The sequence below is a fragment of the Aythya ferina genome (assembly GCF_964211825.1).
Source record: "Aythya ferina genome assembly, chromosome: 1".
Classification (NCBI taxonomy): domain Eukaryota; kingdom Metazoa; phylum Chordata; class Aves; order Anseriformes; family Anatidae; genus Aythya; species Aythya ferina.
Genome location: NC_140296.1, coordinates 27,133,501 through 27,158,956, shown reverse-complemented (window position 1 = coordinate 27,158,956; position 25,456 = coordinate 27,133,501). Strand labels below are relative to the sequence as shown.

The 25,456-nt window shown below is 42.0% G+C and overlaps 1 protein-coding gene across 1 annotated transcript in view; it reads left to right on the top strand.

Annotated features, from left to right (window-relative positions):
- Positions 1–20,795, top strand: part of LHFPL6 (LHFPL tetraspan subfamily member 6) — a 138,525-nt gene extending 117,730 nt beyond the window's left edge. The window contains exons 3-4 of the mRNA XM_084506450.1: positions 5,380–5,478; positions 19,665–20,795. Coding sequence (XP_084362576.1) covers positions 5,380–5,478; positions 19,665–19,783 — 218 coding nt within the window. The 3' untranslated portion in view covers positions 19,784–20,795. The remainder of the gene's footprint in view (positions 1–5,379; positions 5,479–19,664) is intronic.
- Positions 20,796–25,456: the final 4,661 nt, after the last annotated feature.

Genomic DNA, 25,456 nt, shown 5'->3' with positions numbered 1-25,456 from the left:
GGGACCTGCACATTTCCTTCCCCTTTCTATTTCTTTTAATGACTGTAGCGGATAATGGAAGATGACAGATGATGGTAATTACAGCACTATGGGTGTTTTTTTTTCCTTTTCTCAAGGAATGTTATAGGCATCCTAAGCATTTTAAGCAGCTGTAAAGATGGGTGTGGTGCCCTGGGTAGAATAGCTAGCTAAATACGTTAACTGTAGGGCAGGCCGGGATGTGACTCTTGAGCTAAACCAGCCACCTCTCTCTACTGAAGCAGCAAAATTAGCTTAAGTTTTTCTGTTGGGTCTGTGGCCTTTCTATTTAATTTACTTAACTGAAGGTTGCAGCTATTCCATGGAATCTGCGTTCTCTGTGATTAAACAGATAGGATGAGAGCACATGTATGAATTATTAGAGATAATAGTGTGCAGTCTTTTTGCTTTCCCAGGATCTGGTCCACACACTGAGTTGCTTACAAGCATGAATGGATTGACTGGAAGGGGAGGAGGGGCTGAGGGCTTTTGTCCAAGTCCTGTTAACATCATGGGCTTTGAGGCACACCCCAGATTTAATGCATAAAATAAGGGTGGTGGTACTAGCCCTGTTGCAGTCATGCGGAATCCTGCTGAAAGCAATAGGACAGATTCTGTCCCATCACACACATGCAATCATGCATATATATGTACCACAGGGTAGAAGGCAAAACTTGTGCAAATTTAAAGTCTAATGACTAGTGGGCTCTAAGTCTCAGTGGAAATGCACAGAAGGTAGGTCCATGCGTTGGCCCTCACCCTGTCTGTGAGAAGAACCAGGAACATAACTGCTTTGTCAATAGGCTTAAATCCATACCAGTCTACCAGTGCCACTGCAGGAAACGTTTGAAGGTGAATCAAAACCAATAGAATAACAGATATCACAAGAGATGTCAAAATGACAGCTTTAGGAGTTGTGGCCACTTGGTACTTGTAACAAAACCAGGTGCAAGCCTTTTTGCCCGATGGCAACGTGTCACTCTGCTCCTGGCAGCCCCCTCGGCCTCTGGCAGCTTTTGTGGTTGCTAAAAGGAGTGTGTCGGCTGAATATGAGCCAGCAGTGTGCTCAGGTGGCCAAGAAGGCCAACGGCATCCTGGCTTGTATTAGGAACAGCGTGACCAGCAGGGCTAGGGAGGTGATCGTCCCCCTGTACTCAGCTCTGGTGAGGCCGCACCTCGAGTACTGTGTTCAGTTTTGGGCCCCTCGCTACAAGAAGGACATCGAGGTGCTTGAGCGGGTGCAGAGAAGGGCGACGAAGCTGGTGAGGGGCCTGGAGAACAAGTCCTACGAGGAGCAGCTGAGGGAGCTGGGCTTGTTCAGCCTGGAGAAGAGGAGGCTCAGGGGCGACCTTATCGCTCTTTTTAGGTACCTCAAGGGAGGCTGTAGCGAGGTGGGGGTTGGCCTGTTCTCCCACGTGCCTGGTGACAGGACGAGGGGGAATGGGTTTAAGTTGAGCCAGGGGAGTTTTAGGTTAGATGTTAGGAAGAACTTCTTCACTGAAAGGGTTGTGAGGCACTGGAACAGGCTGCCCAGGGAAGTGGTGGAGTCACCATCCTTGGAAGTCTTCAAAAGACGTTTAGATGTAGAGCTTAGGGATATGGTTTAGTGGAGGGCTGTTAGCGTTAGGTTGGAGGTTGGACTCGATGACCTTGAGGTCTCTTCCAACCTAGAAAATTCTGTGATTCTGTGATTCTGTGAAATTCTGTGTTTGCCCATGGCTTTCTACCTCGACCTTAGCATGTAAGCATGCTGCCCCTTGCACCTGGGGACCACACCACAGCAATGCTAATCCTACTTGGACCTTAGAGTCTCTTGGGTATGGTGTTACATGCTCTGCTCCTGCTGTCCTTGGTCATTCAGAAATGGGTTCTTGGTAGAGGGGTCCATGGCGACATTGGCATTGTGCTCCATGAAAGAAACTCAGCCCTGCCAAATTTCATTCTCAACTGAAGAAGCAGTTGTCCCATTTATAGAGAGTTTTTCTGACGCAGCATGCTATTTTGTCTGTATTGGGTTTATTCGTTTCTGGAAGGCACAGGTAGTGGTGAGGCAGTGGGTTATTAGACAGTAATTACTCTGGTTATTAAACAATATGGGCTGGCTTTCAGGATAAGCACCCTCATGGGAGTGAAGTTACGTCTTTGGAGCAACTTAACATTACAGTATATTGGACTACTAATGTATTTTTAACTGTATCTCTGGGGTTTTAGTATAAAAAAAGATCCTGATTCTATTCTCCTAGTACATTCTCAACCATCCCCTAATTTAATTTTTTGAGATTTAAATGACTTGATCAGAGAACAGGGCTAGACATTATGTCTGTGCCTAAGCAAGGCTTACATTCGAGGCTGTTACTCTGTAGAGTACATAAGAGTTTCCTGGTTTTGTGAAAGAAACAAGGAAATCTAGGATTATTTCTAATAGTAATTATTCTTATCAATAAATAATAATTTCATTTTAGACCAAAGGAGAGGCTAGATTTTAATTCATGACCAGATACTCCCATACGAGGTACTTTAAGAACCCATAGGTTTTAAAACTGGCACAGCCTGACCCCCAAAATTAAATTTTGACTGAAACTGGGCTTTGAGTTTACAAAGATGTACTTACAGAAAAGGGACAGAGGGTATGAAACGGGGGTGAAGAGGCCTGGCTGAGGTTTGGTAGCCAAGGCCTGCAGCCTCTGTATGTAATTTAGCATTGAGGGCAGGCAGAGTGAATTGGTACGAGGTGTTTGGAAGAGGATGTGCTCTGGAGGGTGGCAGAGGAAAATGTTGTGATTAATATTCGTGGGAAAATAAATAAATAAATAAATAAAATAAACAACCAACAAGCAACAAACTATTGCTGCAACAAAACTCAAAGGGAGCTGAAAACAAACAGCCCTCTGTGAATGCAGTGTGCACCAGAGACTATTGCCACCTGAGGAGAGTAATTGGCAAGTGCCGAGCAAGAGCTTGTTCTGGGTTTGGAAGGGCAGCATTGTCATGCTAATAGTCCTTTCACTTGCCTGCAGTGCTGCTGTTGTGCTCTCCTGGAAGAGTGGGGCAGAAGGCTTTCCCAGGACCTATTTGTGCAGAAGGGCTGGCTGCTGCTCCGCCTGCCCTCCTACCCCTGCACCCACCTCCCTGCCCCTCGCAATGCAGCCCTTTAAGCATTTGTGAGGGCTGGGACCCAAGCTGATTGAAACGAGGCGATAGGGCTGGCCAGGGCTCCATCACCCTGTGAGACTCTCTGGTACCTGGGTGCTCATCCTCCCTTCCCCAGCCTTTCTTATCACTGATGGTGAAGTGTCTCCTTGCCCCACAGGGTCCTGCCCCACTCACTCTATGCTCTAATTGTTTCACAGTGCCCTTCTTGCTTTAACAGCTCATGTGAGAATCAGTCTTTTTTTTTTTTTTTTTTTTTTTGCAAGAATCTTAAGCTGTCGTTGACAAATATAGACTCAGTTTTGGCTGAAGTTCTCTTGTCTGAGAAATATCCTTTCAGAGAATTTAAGTGTAAGGTACTCTCGTTTACATGGATCCTACCAGCTGCTGTCAGCTCTGCAGCCCCAGGGGAAAAAAAATTCAGATGATACTGTGAATGCTGCTAGTGAGAACATTAAAAGCAACCATATCCAGGTCAGGTGAAGTTCTGAAAATGTCTAGCATTCATGTGCCCTTAATTGCTTTTCTGCCTGTACAGCTGTGGGTCAATGCACCATCCGTGAGGGGCCTGCCTCCAGAATTTCTTTTCTATTATATAACATAGATATGGAGAGAGGAGCAGGCAGAGGCTACTCAGTGAAGAAAGGAAGTAGACTTGAGTAGCAGGAAGAAATTTGAATTTATAGGGGGAAGTTCTAATATTGGGCCTGACCAGGGGCAGGTAGGCCTGGAGGAGCTGCTGGGTTCCTCTGCTAATTGCTAAGGTGCTAAGAGCATCAAACATCAGGAGAAAGATGGGACAGAGCTTCTTTATGTCTTTAAGTGAGTCAATAAAATAATAAGGTGATTGCTATATCTTACTGGAGCATCAGCAACATGAAAAACGTAGATATCATCAGGATAGAGACTGTAGAAATGTAGAGACTGTAGAAATGTGCAGATACGTCCAGGCCCTGAGTCAGAATCACTCTCAGGACTCCTGTGAGACTGGTGTGACATCCCCAGGGCCTCTGTCACCACATCCAGGGCTTTGCTGCACTAGGAGCATACCACCAGAATAGCTCTGCCAGGGAGCACATTGTCTCTATTCCTATTGCCAAAGGAGGAAAAGTGAGGTGGTGTGAGCTCAAGGAATTTGCTCAAGGCCATACAGCTGTGGTTGTAGGGCTTGAAACCCTGTCCCAGCCTACCTAACAGGTAAAAGGCACTACTGAAAACCCATGCTGCGAACTTTCTGAGGAACTGTCTGCCTCTTCATCCTGCAAAGTACGAGGTGCACCCAAGCTGTTATCTACATAGTGACTCACTTCCAGTCTTATAAGATCTGACACAAAGGAGGTAAAATTAAATGATTTAGTACACATTCAACTATTCTCTTTAGGCTGTCCTTGTTAAAAGAAAAAAAAATAACAGAAAGATCTTTGCCAGCTACACCTGCTTTTTGGCAGCTGCTGCAGTGACAGCTGAGAATGCAATATGATAAAAATGCCACTTCTACGAAATAATCATGTCCCGTTGAGTGATTCCCAGCAAGATCTGGTGAAGGAAAAGACTTAGCTGAAGCACATCTGTTCTGGACAGCATGAGGACTGGAGAAAGCAAAGCATACTGTGAATGCTAAGCTGAGCACAACAACAGGTAGAATGGCTCAAGAGCTCGGTTGTTTTGCTGAAATAATGTGAGAAAACTTTGTGCAGCTTGTACCTGCAGTATGAATTGATCAGGTGACATGAAATGACTCTTCCTTGACTTTTGAAGGGGTGAAAAATAAAGGAAAACAACGAGGGATTAGCACAACTGTCAGTTCACTTTCTCCTGTTGGAACCATGATAAACTCTGGTTGATTGTTGTTTTAATTAATCAGAAGCAATCAGCTTGTAAATGCTGTGATTAACACAGCTTCTGTTTAACCCCGTGTTGAGTTTTCCAAGCAGTGTATGCAACAGTTCTGCAGAGACAAGGGAAGTTTAAAAGCTCTCAGACAGAAGCTGAGGTTGGCATCTGATGCTGAATAGCCAAGTCTGCCTCCAGCACACCAACCAGCTGTAAAACCATGTAGCAGATTGAAGCAGTACAAGCCCAAATTATTTCCTACTGTTCTCAGGACAAAAAGAGTGGTTTTTTTTTGTTTGTGTGTTTGTGCGTTTTGTTTTAAATCTGAGATTCCCAAGGGGCGGCTTGTGTAAACTTCTATTTTCTGTTCTCTTGTAGGTTTGTTGATTGGCTCTGGTTGTGCTCTCTATCCTCTTGGCTGGGACAGTGAAGAAGTCAGACAAACTTGTGGTAACCTTTCCAACCAGTTTGAATTGGGTAAGTCATTATCAGAGCATCTCAGGGACATTATACTCTTCTGTTTCTTGTCCATGAAAGCAAAAGAGACGAGTGCAGTCTTGGAGGAACAGCCCAGTTGTGTGCTGTAGGGTATTCATATTGCATGTTTCTGACGTGGTGCTAAGGCAGGGGACTTAAGGCTTCCTGGGAATGTTTTCCAGCAGAATATTATAAAATAAATGAAGAAATGTATGTACGTATATTTATATTTAAGACATCAGATTTAATAGTCTTGCAATCAGTGAGTTAACATCCCTAGAAATCAGGACAGGGACAGATCAGAGATATCGTGTCAATGGGTTGAGGTAATTCACAATAAGAGCAGTTAACTATCTTTGCAGTCTGGCATGCTTATGGGCTTCTAAACTAAGTGTAGGAGTATGGTTTTGGTTACTCACAACCTCAGAAAGCTGGTAAATAACATTTGCTCCCTATGACAGCCTTTTCTGCAACAAACAACTGGTCTTACCGGTGATGTCTGCACTGAGCTAAATGAGAGCCAAGGATGCGGTGAAGCTGGGCTCACACCCACACAGCATGGGGTGAGCATCTTGTAGAGAGCTCATTGGGGTGATAGAAAACAGAGGCCCAGCAGGGAGCTAAGGATTAAGCAATGTGAATGATCAGGATCTGATTAAATGAACATGCAAGTCCTTTTTTAGTGAGAAGGGTGGATGCAGATGCTGCTATCCTGCTCTATAAGTACTCTTTGGTCCTGTGTCACTCGAGGAAGAGAGGGATCTGCAATCATCCTGCAGGAGCAAAAGAAACTGATCATCCCAGCCCTCTGCACACTGAGCTCCAGCTCCCAGGAAGGCATACACACATCTCTGAGATCCTGCGAGCTAAGCCTTACAGTTCCTGTCAGAAACTCTTTCCATAGCTTTGTGTGGACAGCTCGTGGAAGCCTGGCAGTAATCACAGTGCAAAGAACAGTGGACAGAAACGTTCTCCTGGGGTTAAATGCAAACCTGCTGCATTGTCTTTTAATTTTGTCCTGATATTTTGGGCAGGCTTCAAGAGCAAGGGGTTTTGTTTCCAACTCAGAGATGTTTCTTCTGTCTGGTGGAACTAGATGATCTTCAAGGTCCCTTCCAACCCCCAAAATTCTATAATTCTATGATTTTCAAATCAATTCAGATCAAAAGGTAAAGGATTGCACAAATAGCTTCATATATATATATATATATGTATATATATATATATATATATATATATATATATGGAAGAGATGCTTCAGGTCACCCTCCCTTACACTATTCGTGTGGTGTATTGCAGTGCATTTGTTCTGGCATGGGACCAGAAATTCTCATTACCAGCAACAACATCTACCTATACCACTGCCACTGCTGATGGTACCAGCATCTACTTAATGGTGTTGCTCAGGGAATGTGTTATGTGCCCTAGTACCTTTACCTTGTTATTCTGAACTTCAATATCCTTTTGAGCTATTAATGTTTAATTTTCTTTTCAACAAAGTATGCAAAATTTGCTCCCATGACACCTGCTTGTACCTCCTGACAGCCTGCCCCTTCTCAGGCTTCACTCACCACTCTCCCCAGAGTGCAGAAAAGGGTTACTTTTCCAAGTTCTTTATCTGAAAACCCATGAGGATGTGGGTCTCACACCAGTGTGAACTCCTTGAGGACAGTACTTAGACAGCTGCAAACTATAACCCTAAACACAGTTGTGCTCTCAATCAAAGCACTCTCTGAGACCACCTTCAACACCTGCTTCTTGAGTCATTTGTTTGCCTAAATTAAATTATTTTGCCATTAAAGGCAGTGAAGAAACCCATGTGAAAGATTTCAGCTTTCCTTCTAGGTACACATAAGGGATATAAGCAGGGGACGTACTATATTAACTGTGAACGTGTGTATGCCTATTTTATTCTGGACCCGTGTAAGGCATGTGCTCTGCATGCCTAGACTTGGTGTCAATGCTGATCTGCAGGAATCGCATGTTAACACATTCATTAACAGATTATAATGAGAGCTGAAATCTGCTGTAGTGATTTTCACTAGGAAGCTCTGCCACTAAAACATTTCTTTTCCACATACACCAGCAGTAAATTTAGATGTGTGGCTTTGATTTTTTTAAGGTAATGTCAGTGCTTGGTTGATGCTGTGTTACCAAGGTCATTTGTGAAGAAGTCGTACTGTACAAAGTCTGTTTAATAGCCATGATGCTCATCTCACTTGATAAATATATTTTGGTTAATGATAACCCAAACCCTCTAGTAGTTTCTGCATCATTAGAGATTGGTTTCCTCATTATAGCCTGCAGACCAAAAATGATGTTTCAAAGACTTAATCTCACCAACTCTCAAGACAAATTTTAGTAATTATTGCTTTCATTTGAATATTTAATTTGATTAAGCCACAATGATATGCTTTCTGTTCCTGAGTCTGTGAAACGAGTTGCCTCAAGAACCACGCATACATGCACTGCATTCAAAACCTTCCCTTAGGAGCTGCTGTGAACTCTGGGCTGACTTGCTGATGGGGTAAATGGTGGCAATGGGAGTGCTGGTCCTGCTCCTCCTGCTGCCAGGGGTGCTAGCATGGACGGCAACAGAAGCCTGATTTGGTGCATGTGGTTATGCTCAAAGCAGAGGGATGTTGAACACGAGACAGCTTCAGCCTCCTCTTCAAGGATGGCAGAGCAGCTGGTGCAGCATGGATGAAGGGAGCCTTGGAGAGCACGGGTGTTAGTAAAAGTCAAAGCTTACCAGATTTGACCACAGAGCCAGCAAAGATAGGGCTTCAGCAGCTAGTAAGATTTTCTGGGGACCTGCAAAAGATAAGATGAAAAAAAGAAAAAGGTTGACGTTGGATGTAGAAAAGAAAAACCAGGAGCTGCATCTACATCACAGGAGAATGAGAAGGGCAAGAGGCAGGTGCAGAGGAGGGACTGCAAGGACTCAGTTGAGAAGCAGCTGGATTGTGATACCTGAAATGTAATGCTAACCAGAAATATTCCAAAATTAGCAATTAAATGAAAATGGCTTTAACAAAACACAACAAAAAAAGTCTGTTATATGCTCATAACTAGATAGAAGAAATAAATAGCAATGCTAAGAACCCATAAAAAGCCTAATCCGTAGTGGGTGTGCTAGATAAGAAATGCTTCTCTGTGTCTTCAGGCACTCTGAAAAGGCATTAGACTAATAGGCTCTCCAAATAGTGCTGAGATAGCCCAGATTGTGAAGAGGGGACCCTTGTCCTCCACCCCCATCAAACACACATTTCTGTGTAAATTCCAAAGCAATATTTAAAAAGGCTGCAGGAAAAATAACCATGCCTTTCATTTACATGTAAGTGGATTAGGTTATTTTCTTCTAGAAAACCTGAGCTGACATTGTGAAATGCCCAGAGGTTTGCTGCTCTTTAAAACTGGATATTTGTTTTTTATTAACTGAACTACGACCAAATGGTTTACTTAAACATTTGTGTATTTAATTGGTCTAATTTTTTTTTCAACCAAATGAAAGCATTTGTACAACTCGATCTCTAAAAAGAGGACTCATTCTTCAGTTGAAGATGCTGTGCCAAAGACAACCCCATTTGTTGATTAAATCACGTTCAATAGATGAGCTGTTTTGCTAATGAGGATGGGGAGTAACCTCTAAATAGACTTGTGCACCTGTAGAAGGACCTGCTGTCTGCTCATCTCAAGCAATCTGTTTTTGCCAACATGGAAAAAAAAAAAACACAACGATAAATCAGGACTTTGACAAATGAACTCTGGCAAATTTTGTTGCAGGAAGGTTGAGGTCATGTTGTTCCTGGGTCTCTGTTGTGCACCTCTGCTTGTGACTCCCAGCTCCCCAGCATTAGGTGGGACCTGTGTGGAGGCAGTGTTCCACCTTGGCATCCTAGTTTGTATCCTGGGTAGAGCTGAGTTCCCACCAAACCATGAGACTATGAGCCAGAGAAGTCCTCTGGTGATGTTTTTCGGGTGGTAACTCGTAGAAGGAGGGCAATATTAGTAAATAGGGTGAGAAGAAAGATGTTCGTGTTTAAAACCAACATAATAGTTTGGTCAGTGACTGGGTGAAAGTCCTTTGTCTAATTACCGTTGCCTTAGATAGAGACTGGAGTTATAAACTACCAGTGCACATGCTAAGTGACTGCCTTTTTCTTCTACCAAATGTCTGAGGAAGGATTGCAATCTCTCATCACTGTGCAAACTGTTATTGTTATGCTGCATTATTTACACCCCAGAGTCACCTGTGAGCCCATGCAGGACAGCACTGATGTGGCATGTCAGGCTCAGCAGTACAGAGCTGCTGTCTGAGGGGTGTGCACAATCCTGTGGTCTGCAAAAGGAATTGGCAAGCAATTTCCCCAAAACAACCATCTTTATAAGCATATCATATAACACACATTCAATTTTGCTGAGCTCGAGGTACTAATGCCTTGGTTTGTTTTCATTCCTAAATGTACCACAGAAGAATAACAGCTGAAAAATGAGTTGTTTTTTTTTTTTTTTTTTTTTTTTTTTTTTTTTTTTTAAGCAGGAAATTCATTAAAGTGAGGGGGCCTGCCTTAAAGTAAGACTGCATCAGATATTTGCAAAGGAATGCATATTTTGCAAAACTTCAACTGTGTGAAGAAAACTTCTGGACTTGCACATATTTTTTAAAGGACAACATGGGTGTATATGTGTGTTTACATTATAATTGGCTTTGAATGTCTAAACTCAGTAAGAGACTTCATTTTAGGCCATCAATTTCCCTAGACGCATATGCAGAGGCTGCTCAGTTGTTGCATGCTTATCTCAGTTGTGATGGGTGTGGAGGTAGCTAAATCCCACAGAAAGTGTTGGAGAGGACAGGACATGTTCAGTTTAATTCACAAAATCAAGCCTTGGTTGGCATCTGGTAAAACAGCAACACAAGACCAATACCTAAATGCCTGAACAGCAAAATGCTTATCTAGAGTGAGATTCGTTTGTCTAAACGTAGATGACTCATGCCATTTTAGGTGCCCTAGGAAATTTAATCTCACCTCCAGCTGCCACTCCCCTACCATCAGATGTAAGAAATGATATTATGCACTTACCTTATTAACCCGAAAGGATGAAGACACTACATTTAAGATGAACTTCAATTTTTAAGTTGAACTACATCAAGAAAAAACCTCTTCCTTTGAGGGGATACAGTGTACTTGGGCAGCCAGGGCTCAGCCTGGGTGATTAGTGCTTGAGAATATTTTATGTCCTACTCCTTTTTGTGAGATATTACTTTTTATGTTGTGTGTGTCCTGCTTCAGCTCTCTTTTTATTTTTATTATTTTTTCTGCTGGGTGATCATTTATGCTAAGGAGCATCCCACAGACATAGCTTGGTATGCATACCTACCTTTTGGGTTCACCTTTGATTTTTGTGATGCTTTTATTTGCTAATAAAGTAAATGAAAATTGCAGATCTGGCAGCAAGGGCTTGAACATCTCAGGCGTGGCTGTAGGCACGCTATGCCCTGCCTACCCACCTGGGTGCTGCTGCCACAGCCTGCCTGAAATGCATTCTGTGCTTGTTTGAGTTCATGCCATCCTTCCAAGGCTGGGAACATCCCCTTCCCTCTTTCTTCTGCAAGTCCTACTAGATCCTCTCCCGTTGTTTCGTGTTCTCCAGCTGTCACGCTCCGTTGCTGCCCATCATGCACAGGGACATCCTAGGCCTGGGGCAAGGCTGCAGCAGCAACCAAAGCAGCCCAGGCAGATGGCTCCAAACATGCACCTTTGCTTGTCCTCCGTGGTGGTTCGTCTTTGAACTGCTGTGAAAAGGCTCTCCTGGCCATAGCGGTTGTCTGGAGAGCAGGTTAAAAAAGTTAAAAGGCTGGCTGCTGTCCTGAACTAAACAAGCAGTTGAATTGTCCTCAAAAGCTCTCAGAAGCTTCTCCGTGCAGGCAGGTCTATTTGTTTCCAAAAAATGTTATTAAGGTTCACTTTTGCTACTTTTAGAGTGCTTGAAATATCTTAAACAGGACTGTTAACTTGATAATTGTTTTTTTTTTTTTTTTTTTTTTTTTTTTTTTCTATAGAAATATTTGAGTAAATGATCTTTAAAAGCAAACAGTGCAGTTACTAAAACAACAACATAAAACAAAACAAAACAGAACAGAACACAGAAAGCAGTGAAAAAAAAAAAAAAAAAAGAAGCTTTGTCAACTAGTTAATTGGCCTTAGGTGGCATCATTTCAGCATCTGGCTGAGTGTTGACATACAGTGCCACCACTATCAAGAAAAGTGTTTAGAGGGTAGGACAATTTATTAGAATCTTATTAAAGGCAAGGGCTTCAAAGCTGTATGTTTATGAGCAGTCTATCTGACAAAGCTGGGTTCTTTGTTCACAGATTCTCTGCAAACAACTCAAAAGTTTTTACCAGTTAAGTTTTTTTGACTGTGGCTGAGTGCAGTTTTTGTAAGCTTCCCTGAGCTACAGCTGCTGAGTTCTCAGATAAATGCATGAGTCAGCCTACATGCTAGTAAAGAAAGTGTTTCATCAAGGAACTTTTCCTCTCTGGTGCTACCCAGCTATCTTTTATTCTTAATTCTTTGTAAGCCTCTTGTGATTATGTCAAGGTCAAGGTATTCTGTCTAACCTAAAGGACTTACCTTAGTTGCCTGAGCCAGACCATGCAGGGACCCTCTGGAGTCAATGGAGACAAGCAGGAATTTACAGATGGGGACCCAGACCACCTGGGAGCAAGTACCTGCTGCTTCTTATTGCTTGAAAAGGGCAACTGAAGTAGTTAGTTGGGATCCCTTAATAGTTAAAGAAATTTTAAAATAGGTGCTACTAGGGTAGGGTTCACCATATGTACCTTAGATGACTACCTTAAGATGAAATGCATCACTCTTTATAACTGGCTTTTTCTCCCCTTTGTCTCCTGAGGGAATCTGGAGAACTAGTCCAGTGTGGATTTCTGCACTGTGGATGTCCAAAGAGAGGTGAAATTAAGTTAAGTAAATTAACTTAGCTGCACTAAGTGAGCTTTCTGCTGACTTCTTTTAGTGAGCTAGGAGAGCTCTTCATTGCCAGGACATGAGTTATTTTTCTCTTGAGATTTTGAGCGTTGTAATTGTTACAAGGTCATAGAATCATAGAATGGCTTGGGTTGGAAGGGACCATCTGGTTCCAGCTCCCCTGCCATGGGCAGGGACACCTCCCACCAGACCAGGTTGCCCAAAGCCCCATCCAGCCTGGCCTTGAACACCTCCAGGGATGAGACATCCACAGCTTCTCTGGGCCAGTGCCAGTGCCTCACCCTCTGAGTGAAGAATTTCCTCCTAACCTCTAATCTAAATCTCTCCTTTTGTAGTTTAAAACCATTCTCTTTCTCCTGTCATTGTCTGCCTGAGCAAAAAGTGGCTCTCCATCTTTTTGTAAGCCTCCTTTAAGTACTGAAAATCTGTAATGAAGTCACCCTGGAACCTTCTCCAGGCTGAACATCTCCAGTTCTCAGCTCTTCTTCATTGGAGAGGTGCTCCAACCCTCTGATGAACTTTGTAGCCTTCCTCTGGACCTGTTCTAACAGCCCCACATCCTTCTTGTGCTGGGGGCCCCAGACCTGGATGCAGTGCTCCAAGTGGAGCCACACAAGGGCAGAGTAGAGGCTTTTCTGCCCCCATCCTGCACACCCAGGCAGCATACTTGTACTCTTCCCAGGCCACATGTCCCTGTCTTCCCTGCCTGTGCATTTCCTTCTTGCACCTCAGTCTGACCAGCATGTCGTTGCCCACCCATGCTGGTTCCCTTCCCTTGCTGCCTACTTTTTACCCAGGGGGGTGGAGAGTTCTTGCGCTCTAAGGAAACCATCCTTAAAGAGTTGCCAGCTCTGCTCAGCTCCATTGTCCCTGAGGACAGAGTTCCAGTGGATCTCATCCACTAGATCTTTAAATAGCTTGAAGTTCACTCTTCAGCGAAGTATTGAAGAGGTATGGGACAAGGTATCAGTTCCCCTTCCATTGTTCCACCTTACATTCATGCAGCACATTTGAGTTTTTATTAAACAAAATCATGCAATCCTCCAAAGAAAGGGAGATTTAGTCACAGGAGTGTCTGCAAACAGCAGAGCTGGAGAATTTCAACGTTGTCATTTCCTTGCCAGTTTTACACTTCTGAACTTTATGAGACACCATGCATTTAATTACATACCAAAATGCCCATGCAATTGACTTGACCAATTATAATTAAGCAAAATATCTTGATCTGTACATGTGAAGGAAAGAATACATTTTTTAAAAGACCTTGAGAAAGTCCTACCCATACAACAGACAGAAAGAAAACACCTTCGCCAAATTCATTATTGCATATTAAACTATTTGTTCAGCTGCATTTTTACCTTACATAGAGTACTTTCTTTGTTTCATGAAACTACTTTAATCCTTTCTGGATGCATTCCAAGTTTTGAGTTCTTTTCCTGCTTTTGTAGCTGATTTCACGTGATGGTTTTTCATTGTGTAACTGTGTCAAGAAAAAAAAAAAATCTTCAACTATTTAATTTATCTTGGCTTTGTTTCAAAATAATCATGCCTTCTTATTAATTAGCTGATTATCTTTTACATTCATTCGTGGCTTTCATATCTCCAAATCCCTGTATATTCCTTAACATCACATTCCTTGCTTTCTTCACTGATTACTTTTTCCAACACCCTCATTGATTACATGAATTCACATTCCCCTGTAGTACTGGACTCTCATATGAAGCTGTTAATTGGAGTTCCTGCACAGGCTTTTGCAAGAAAGAATTGTAGGTTTTATTTTTAAAGCTGTATCATTTGTATTCTTCAGCCTGGGTAGTTCTAAAAACCTTTTTTCTTCATCTTGGAAAAGAGGCTGTAGCTAGGGTTAAATGATTACAGAGTCTGCCAAATACTGGCAGTCTGCATGCCCAGGATAGTCTTAACATTAACAGCAAAGAAGGTGCAAATATTTAAGAAACTTAGCCTTGCAATTAACAAATTTGCATCCAAGACACTTTCATATTCTGGATATTTTCCATAAGTGTCATTTATTGGTTATTTTAGATGAACATCATATGTTATTTCCAGGACCTTGATAACTATGTGTTTTTTATACGACATCACAAATAGAAATCCTGGTAAAACTCTGCTTTGGCAACTGGATCCTGGCACAGCTCCACAAGAGATCAAGTATCCACAGAGTTTTTGTTGCCAAAGTTCACTCACTCCCAAATTTGTCTTAATCTGTATTTGCCTTATATATTGGAGCGTGAGAAGGAACTAGGGGACACATATCACAGCCTTGAAGATTACCTTAGAAATCAGAAAAAGGCAAAGAAGTGTTTTCTAATAAGCTCTTCCATCCAAAACTAACCTTTCACATTCTTTGACTTCTTTGAATGTAGCAAGTACTGTCTTATATTCTATGGGACTCCTTTCTGTGGAGTCTTCTTTTCATACTGTCCTCATTCACCTTGCTTTTGTCCTTTAAAATAAGGGGCTGCAATTTCTTTCAGTCCTTTTATAAGAGAGAGGAACATCATGTTGCCACTCTTGTCTCCTTTTATTTGCTTGGAAAGTGGCCATCCAGCCCAATAGCTGTGAGACCTATGATTCTCTGATTTCAGAGTTAATCATGACACTATTTTACTGCCAATCCCAGTAAAACCAAATGTGAAAACAGAGTTCTTAATGGTCAGCTACAAATTTACCTGAGCTGACTTGGACAGCCCTGTTTCACTGAGCAACCAGAAGGCAAGAACTCCAATTATTTATGCTCTCTTCCCTGCCTTCCCCTCTCCTTTCTTTCCTCCTTTCCCCCCAAATAGGATCCAGAACTAAAAAATAAATAAATAAATAAAAAATGAAGCTACAACTTCTCCTCCATAGCTGTTAGGAAAAGACTATTTCATTAAAAGCAACACCACTTCTGTGCAGAGAAAGAAGCTGCTGTGGGCACATCATCTCTATCAGCTAGAAGAGTACTTGAACTGGTGGGGAATTTACTTTGGCATGAAACCAGATCAGCAATCTTATGAGCAAGAACGTGTATACATTCTTGCATGCCTCTCCACACCCCCCAGCAGACTGGCACACTTCTACATGTATATACGTATTCTTATGCACCCTTGAGGAAAACAACAGCTTTTGTGTTTGCATGAAAATTGACAAGTTTTCACTTAATTGTTTTAATTCTATCAGGTAGTCTAGCTTTTTATTTTATAGATTTGACATAAACAAGGAAAATGGGAAACTGCAGTGCAACGTTTCTAACATTTAATATGATGGGCTCTATGAAAGTGAAGTGCCCTACTTGATGGTGAAATTTAAGCCCAGTTCTACAAAGCACTTAACCATCTCCTTGCTTCTGAATACATGACTAGTTCTACTGATGTCAGTGAAATAAAAGCTGAACATGAGAAAGGGTTCTTCAACAGCACTTGTTATCACCTGTTATTGCAATATTTGTAAAACTACGAAGTCAGAAAGCAAAGTCTATCTTCTCTATGATAAAACATTTCTATAGGTGTATTTCTTCTCATTTTGTGTTGCGTTTAATTACTCATCAACCCTGCTTTTTATAAATCTTCATGTTTCTTATAAATTGAGAATTTAATATCACAGTGAAACAAAAGTAATTCTGCAATTTAAATTGCAGTTCAATTACCCAATTATTGACAACTAACAATATTTCTTTAGGCTACAGTGGATTAAAATAGCTCATACACATATTAAAATGAGAATACCAGAGCAGAAAAATTATCTTCAAATTTATTTTTTTCCCTTGTACAGTACAGCCTTATAAAAGGGGTACCATTATTTCAGTTTGACATGCGGCTAGCAGTGTGGACAATCATTCAACAGGTGCCTTTGAAATGGATTCTCTCTGGTCTTATAGCTATACTTAGCTATGAACTTAGGACTTGGCTATACTTAAAATGAAAAGAATGTCTAAGTCCTATACCCTTAGACACCTTCCCCGCTGCAGGTTCTTATTCAGCACAATAGCTTGAAATGCTGTTCTGCTCAGTGTCATCCAAGCACAGATCAAACTATTTTGTCTAAGGCCTCCCATTGCTCCTGACACAGGCTGGAAATAATGGCCAGGTTTATTGCTGTGTTATTATTGCTCTAAGGTCAGGCTCCCTACTCGTTCATCCATTGTTCCGCACTCTCCCGTTCTTGCATTTGTTCATCTTGACCCAGCTCACACTTGTGAACTGCATTGCATTTGTTAGATCAAGAGGCTGCCTGCCATGCCTTAGAGCACTAAGTAGGACAGTGGTCCTTAGGGTAAATGGAGCATGGTATGGAGAAACAAACGTTATTCTCCTCATCCAAGACTGAAATGTGCATGTTGTATTTGTTGGCACATCTCTGACACTGACTTAACAGTTCTTTCTTTCTTCTTAATATGTATCAGGCGCTCTTTCCCCCTCTCCCATGGTTACTGCACAAAAGTTGAAATAATACCACACAAAAGGTGAAATTTACTTCATTCTGTTCCATATAGGTCACAGCTTTGGGCAGTGCAAGCAGGTAAATCTTTAAACTATTCTTAAAATAGCATTTTAACATTTATTTTCTCTACTTGGAAGCATCACGATGAGAAAGATTTAATTTTTCAAGCTGCCACTACAAGTCTTTAGTAGTTTTAGAATACCTAGCTGTTCAAAAAAACCTATCAGTTTTTTTTTCCATAGTATCAAAATAAATGCTTTAGCACCTCCCACTCTAGTGTAAATACTATAATTTTCAAAGCAGCCCAATGGATTTAGATGTACAGTATATGCTTATTTCTGGTTTTGAAATTCTCAACATAAGCCATAGGTTTGTGTGCACAGGCAAAGGAATTGTTCTAGACAGGTCTGTCTAGGAGCTGCTGTACAGTCAGACAAGGATCAGTGTCAGAGACATTGTCAGGCACTTGGCGGCTCTTTGTGGTTTCTGATGGTCTTCTCTGTAGGAAGTCAGACTCTTTGTGTGGTCTTCTGTAATGGAGCCAAAAATGATGTCGATATACAGAGCACAACAAGATTACAAAACCAAATAAATCTCTCTCTACTACAGCACATTAAGGAGAGAGACTAATGAGCCCAAACCAAGATCTCAGCTTCTGAAGTCCTCCGGTCATGTCAGGATTTTTGTTTCATTCGACCTTTCATTTTAATTAAAAAATTGATACTTTTGAAGAAAAGACGCAGTATACTGTGTGCTGTGGTGTCGCCCTGAGATCTTCAGAGCAGCCATGAGCATAAGCGTTGCCTCCCACTGACATCTCTTCACAAGGCTGCCAGTATCCTGCAGACAGTTGATGGACGTGCTGTTTGCCTTCAGGCATGTTAATGCATTTGACGTGTTGGGGTGTACAGACATCTTGTGTATCTTGTGCCTAAGGCAGGATTAGCAGACTTGATAATTGCCTGACCCAAAGCCTGACCCTAGAGCACACCATTAGGACAGAGTACGGACGTGCCACCTGTTTCAGCTCTTTCTAGCTGGAAACTGTTTTTACCTCCTGTTCTCTGGAGGGGATGAAAATGAGTTTTGCTGCTTTTTCCAGAGGGTGGAAAAAGATGTTGTATTTCTGCTTGTACCTTACTGAGAGCACTCACTGTTCAAAGCAGGGAGGTGTCACCCAAGATGGGGACACTTCAGTTGAAGGAGAACTTCAGTTGTAATGAGTCCCAAGCAGTCAAAATCAAGATGACCAACATGGTGCAGCCAAAGTGAAAATGACTTTTGAGATGAGCTGAGACTCTGAGGAGTAGCAGCAGTCACCTCTTTATTTTCTGAGAGCTCTGCAAGGAGGCTTAGTCTCTTCAGTAGCTGTTGTTTTTGTGATCATCTAATCTACTGCATGCACAGTGGTGCCTGGAAGGGGAGCAATGACTTTATGGTTCACTGTGGGATTCCCCAACACTATGCACTGGTGATGACTTTGGCTCCACATGGATACTGAAACCTTTGAATGCGTTCAAGGCCATATTGTTGTGACACTATTAAAACACACCGGATTAAAGATCTGTGAAGTTTTAAGTGGAGTCATTGGTTAGGGACAGAGAAGTGTCTTGCTTTTTGCACTTTAATTAAACTTGTGCTCACTGGCACTGTGACCTTAGTGGGAGCTAAGGATCAGTCCTTAAGTCTGTTCTGTTTGTGGTGGCAACTTGTGAAAGTACTGGGATCCACTGGGATCTTTACTTGCACTGCACCAGCACACAACCATTTTGCTGTCACTATTAGTCCTATACTGTTATGATACTACTGGTGTGCTGATGTCTCTGTCACTGCTCTACGTGCACACTGCCTGCTGACCCTACTGGCAGGGTACGTAAGAGGCAGGACTTGTAGACTCCGCTTGCATAGAAGCCCCTGTGCTCCTTCACCCTGGAGAGCCTCTGTTTCATCTCTTGAAAATCCATTGTCCTGGTCTTTATCTCACGCCATATCATGCTCTGCCAGATGGAGACATCTGCCATGTGGTCCTAATGCATGAGATGGTGGAGCATGGCATGGTAGGTATAGCTGTGCTGCTTCAAGTCCTGCCCCAAATCAGTCTTCTTGGAAAGCAGTTTTCAAAGGCCCTTCTCATTGTGTGACTACACAGGCAGGAGCACCTTCATCACAGATGAACCCACACATCCTGAATATATGCTTAGAGGTCTGGTAGCTCATTTATTTGGTCAGTAAATGCATACCACTAGAGCAGAGATATAGGAGAGAAAATAGCTCCTAAATAATTCTCTGCCCTGCCTTCCTCAAGGTTTTGGTTGCAGGGGCAAAGCAATAAAAGAAAGCATTTCAGTGTGGCCTGGTCAGGATTTACGCTGGTGGGATTGGGACATGATTGTCCTTGTCACTTGATGGCTTGCACTTGGGTTCAGTTTGAGTGATGGCAGAGGTGGATCCGCCTGGCTCCTTCTGAAGGGAGCCAGGCCCCATCCTGTATGACATGCATTGGCACTGGGTGTACTGCTGGAACAAACAAGTAAACCCTCAAAAGCTGTCTGGAGAAGGAGAAAATGTGAAAGGGGGGAAAAGCCCTCTTCTGACAGCAGCTGCTGTGGAAAATGGTGCCACAGGCTCTCCTTCGCCTTGGTAGGCCAAGGGGCGCCTTCTCCACTGCTGACATATTTGTGGAGACAACAACCCCAGATTTCTCAATCATCTCTCTCTCTGTTTCCCTTGCAGGAACCTGCGAAATTGGCTGGGCTTATTACTGCACAGGTGGGGGTGCAGCCGCGGCCATGCTGGTGTGCACCTGGCTGGCCTGCTTCTCAGGCAAGAAGCAGAAGCAGTACCCCTACTGAGCGGCCCAGGGTACGGGCTGCCACCAGGAGCATGAGGGGCTTGCAGGCATCTTCTGGACCACAACGACAACAAAAAGGAAATTTTTAAGTGCTTTCACTCTGAAGCGGTGCAGGGAGGGATGGTGGGTGGTGCTGGGAGCCCTGGGGAATGGGGTGGACTGTGGACCAAAGCCACCCCACCAGGTTGGATGGGGAAGGGCTTCTTCACCAGAGCGCACCTGTGGTCTACTCCACAAATACATGACTGTGTAAGCAAGGAAAGCTCCATTTTGGCAAATTGTGACATTCTGCGTGCACCAATTAATTGAGGGATTGGTGAAAAGATGGTGCTGGAGGCCTGGAGTAGTAAGTACCTGGTGGTCCCTTCAGCATGGTGTTCCTGAAAGCACAGACACACACACGGATGTTGACCATGGCACAAAATGAGTAGAGAGGAAAACTTTTTGGTGCGATTCTTCTTTCTTTTCCTTTTATTTTTTTATTTTTAAATTCTTTTTGGTGGTTTAAAATTCAGTGTTACAACACTTTTTAATCTATACATTAAACTTAATAAAAGGACCAATAAGCCACTTTGTCAGTATTTCAGTATTTTGTATATTCTCTACACATTTCTCTTCCCCAAACATTTAGCCACTGCTTATTCAGCCCTATAGATCTTTTATTAAGCCTCTGTGTTTTCAGCGTTATTACAAAAAATGCAACATAATAACTTGGCATATGTAGCCTTTGCCTATAGTACTTTTATGAAGTGCAGTAAATGGACGTTTTTCTGTCCATTGAAAATTCCACTTACAGTACTGTAGAACTCTGTTGGTTCTGTACGACTGACAGGAAAACTTCTTCCAGACATAGATTTTTGTCGCTGTTATGTTTAGCTCATTGATGTTGTATTGTGCTGTACCATGTTTATTATTTCAATATTCATTTTTGTAAAAATATATATATATATAAATGTGCTATTTTATGTTTGTATTTGAAAAATCTCTGTAAATAAATTTTTCCTTGATCAGTATTTGCAATTTGTGCTTGTGTCATGGAAATAATCATGACCTTCAAACCATGCTGTATCCTTTTTCCCTGTAAAACACATACATTTAGGGTTCAGTTGCATTGCCCGAGGATAGATGTCTATTATCACTTGAGATGTGCCAGCATATCCAATAGTTTTGCCTGATGCTGTTAGGCAGGATGCAGGACTTCAGGGAGACCTTCTCCATTCTGGCTTGGCAGCTGTCGACTCAGCATCTCACGAAGTGCTGTGTACCCCCGTTTAGTTGACTGAAACAAGCCCTTCCTTTTTTAATAGCAGCCGCACTGATTAAATGCCTGCCAGGAGGTAATCCCTCCACAAGGCACTGGCACCATGCATACAAAACTCAAAACAAAAAAGTTATTTTCTTTAAGAAAAAAACAAACATGAAGAATAACAATTTGTAAGAGCCAATCATGGCTTTAACTGATGTTATTCTGGTTCAAATGTGTTTTTCTGCTCTGTTTTCTCGATATGATATTTCTGTCATTGTGTATTTCAAAGCTACCATGTATGTTTTAGTTACAGTTCTTCTGGTTCTTCTGGTTGAAGCTGTTGTAACTCTGAAATTGCGCAGTTGCTCCATACGTTACTCTCAGCAGCTTTTCAGAGGTTTGTAGAAATAGCAACGTCAGTTACAGAGATCAATCCTGATATTGCTGAACTGGATTTTATTGAGTTTCATTATAGGCTAAGCAGTATTTATTCACTTTATGGTGCTGTGTGGTGAATATAAAATTGTACATTACCCTTCACAAATTAGCCCATAATAGCCACATCACATCCAACTACAATTTTGCTGAGAACCACACCAACCATGCCATGGAGATGTGGGCTTGCCTCCCTGTAATATCTTCCAGTGGTACCAGCAGCAGTAGGACATTGAGCACTGCACTCTTCCCTCCTGCTTCCAGGTTTTCTAGGCTCACCCCTTTTCACAAGTGCTCAGGGCCCTTCCAAACCTGCTGCTTGAGGTCAGTGGCATTCCATATATCTTCATGGTAAGTACAAGATTGCCCATTGGAGTTGTGAATTGACACTTTATTAAAACCAAGAGAGGTATAAACGCAACTTTGGCTGTGGTTCCCAAGGCGCCAGCTAGATCTTTGGCAAGTATCTCAGAAAAATGCTGCCTTTCAACGGCATGCAGCTGTGGAAACATGTCTTTCCTTCCACTGATATTGCAGTTTGCTGTACATAGTTTCAATGACTTGGCTATAAAAATATGTGTTATTATTCTAAATTTGACCCTCCCTAGATTATATCCTTGTCCTTGCATCATAGAGAACATAGACGCTTAGATGTAGAGCTTAGGGATATGGTTTAGTGGAGGGCTGTTAGCGTTAGGTTGGAGGTTGGACTCGATGACCTTGAGGTCTCTTCCAACCTAGAAAATTCTGTGATTCTGTGTGATTTTGAATTTGTTTCGATCTTCCCGTGGTCAGGTTCTGGCTTGATTTATCATGATAAACTGGAACTATGCAATTACTTCACAAAGAAAATTATTTTTTTGTTTTGTTACAATGCCATACAATATAACATGACTGACTTTCTCTGAATCTGTATACAATCTCCTTTTTAATTTGGAGTTGAATGAAGTACTGATTTTTAATAATCAGGCCAATGATATATGTGCTGCACCTGCTCTGTAGCTGGTTATCATATAACCTTCAGCTGCTGTGATATGAATAAACCAATCACAGCTTAATTAGGTTTGTCTATATTTGTTCATTTTTGTTCTGATATCTATTTGCACTAGAATATAAATAACATTTGTTATCATGGTTATCACAGCTACAAACTCCAATAACTTTGAACTGGACGAAAGACTGCTTTCAGTTTCTCAGTATGAAGTGCCAATTAAATATTTACAATATTTACTATGCTTAATTTTTCATTTATTTATTCTTGAAGATGAGGAGCTTGGCCTTATATTTGTCAAAACAAAAGATGTTAGCTTGGGCAGACTCCTAGATTATTGAATGCTGTCTGTGCCATTACTGGCAATTGTATCATGTAATCCTGTTCAGAAATTTCTCAAGCTCTGTTTTAAAACTATTTCAGCAGTCTTCCCTCTACTACTACATTGTTATTTCAAAGTCTCACTCTCTGGGTAATTTGACATTTTCTATGTTTCAGGTAACCCTTTATTCCAGAGCTCACTGGCAACATGGAGATCAGTGGTCATAGTACGCTTCCAACAAATACACTGAGCAAGCAGCAAGTTCCCTCCATCACTCCTAATACAGGATCTATATAGAAACAAGTCATATGGCCATAGACTGCTGTTCAGTATCAGAAAATACCTTAAGATAAGTCATGGGATAGCTACAACAAGGTAAGTCAGGTGGGAATGGTCCTCAGGAGGTCTCTAGTCCAACCTTCTGGGTCATCATTAACACCTCTGTCCCCCCAACCTGTCTTTTCACCAAACCAAGTAAATACCAACCCTTGGCCTCCTCACACAGGACAAGCCCTCTAGCCATGAACTTGATTACTTCTGCTGGACCCGCTCCAGTTTGCTGATGTCAGACTTGTAAAAGTGAGTCCATAACTAGACACGATGCCTACATGTGTTCTAACAAGTGCCACAAGAGGAGGACAATCACTTGTCTGCAGATATTGTCTCTGCTCCTGTCAATGCAGCCCAAGAAGCTGTTGCCCACCATTGCTGCCAGGTCACACTGCTGGCTCCTACGCAGCTTGCTGTCCCCAGAATCCAGGTCCTTTCTTTCTACAGAGCAGCTCCTTGGTGATGCAGTCCCCGGCCTGTGTCACTGCAGGGGCTTTTTCCTTCAAAAGTATGGAACTTGGCATTTGCCCAGCCTATGTGAAAAAACATGTTAAAATCAGTGCAAATGATAACCACTGCTCTTCCCTCAATCACAAACATAGTTTTTATCATATAAGTCAATGTTTAGGTCTGGCAGAATTTACTCTTCATAAATGCATGCTGATTGCTCCCAGTCAGTGAAACTAGGTCACAGGGGGTTACCAGTGGAAACGAGACTGGGTTCCTGTTGCTTTGTGGGTTTAGCTTTTGCTTTGAATAACCAAATATGGAAAAATTGGTCATCAATAAAGCTAGAAATATTCAGGGTAGAAGAAAAAGTGAACTGTGGAGGTTCAGAATTTATACATAAATTTGAGTGAGACAAGTGGAGGTGGAGGAACTTGCTGCAATAACTTATTTGCATAAGTGAGGTCTTTGGGAATGGCTTCAGGAGAACACAGATTGAGTAGGAAACTCTCCCACACGAGCCTCAGAGAGCTGGGGACTTTCATCTCCCAAACAGCATGGTGTGTAGTGCTGAGTTTCTTGTCCTGAGCATTATTTCCTGAGAGAGAAAGTGCAAATTCTGTCATTTAAGCATTAAGTCAGAGGGAAGCTTTACTGAATAAATATGAAGCATGTGAAGGCCCTGTCTGGAGTTTGAGAGGGCATTGTGCTCTTTGTGTAATAAAAGACATTACTTTTCAAGACTTGCATGTTAACAGATGACTCACTTTTTCACTAAATGCCATAGACTTTGCTCCCTCCCAAAAATACCAATGTATGTCTGTGGAAAAAAAAAAAATGTTTTGACTCTGAAATGAGAGTTAGCTGGCTCCTGTGTTGGTTTAACTCCTCTATTTCCTTTTCTGTGATAGAAAATTCATAAACCAGTTGCAACTGCAATTTATCTGTCATTCTAGAGTTTGAAATAGTCTATGGAAAACATCAAACTGAATGACAAGACAGATAATCTGTACATCAAAATAAGCATTCATTCTCTTCTACCTACTTAACCTTTCAGAGAGACAATGGTGAAATTAGATATGTCTTTTTTTAGAAGAGACATTTTAGTGTAATCCCTTAAGCAGACAGGGTTTTAAATATATGCCTTCTAGTAAGTATTAAGTGTTTTTATTATTGTTATTTAAATAATGGTGGATCAGAGAAAGTGAGGAAAACTTTGGAACATGGCTTCAAGCTCAGTCCTGTCAGTGGCAGGAAGCATGGTTATTTGGTTAAACATAACTCAGTAGCTTTTTCTCATGTTCCTCATCAAGAAACAAAATGAAATCTATAGGGATGTTTTAGCTAATTTACAGAGATGTTTTCACTGAGAAAGGACAGAATCTGACTCCTTTCAAGGACAAGCTTATGGCCTTTTAGTCTGCTAGATGTATCTGCTAAGAATATGAGTATGTTAGGGATATGCTGTTACGATGAGCATATTAAATGAAGCCATCACAAGGAAAATGTTAATCTGAATAGAACATACGGCACAACTTCATTATGTGTATCTGCATCACAGGGACCCAAAGCACTGCTATTTCCTTTCCTTGGCTGCAGCTGAACTATATGTTAAGCATCCTCCTTCATACAGTGATAACTTGTGGCCCTTAGATGTCTTCTCAAGGAGCATCACTAAAAGTATGACCATCTCCAAGCATGTCCCAAGAACATCTTCCACTAGAGCTGTCATAAATCGGTTTGGCATTGTCAGAGTGGGAATGGTAAAACAATTCTAGAGCAGAGAGCAGCCACCTCTCACGTGAAGCCTGTGCTAAATGCAAGTCTATGATTGCAGGGACAAAGTTGTGCCTCTCACAATCTGTGGGGACAAGCACAGAGAGAACAAGTTAAAGACAGAACA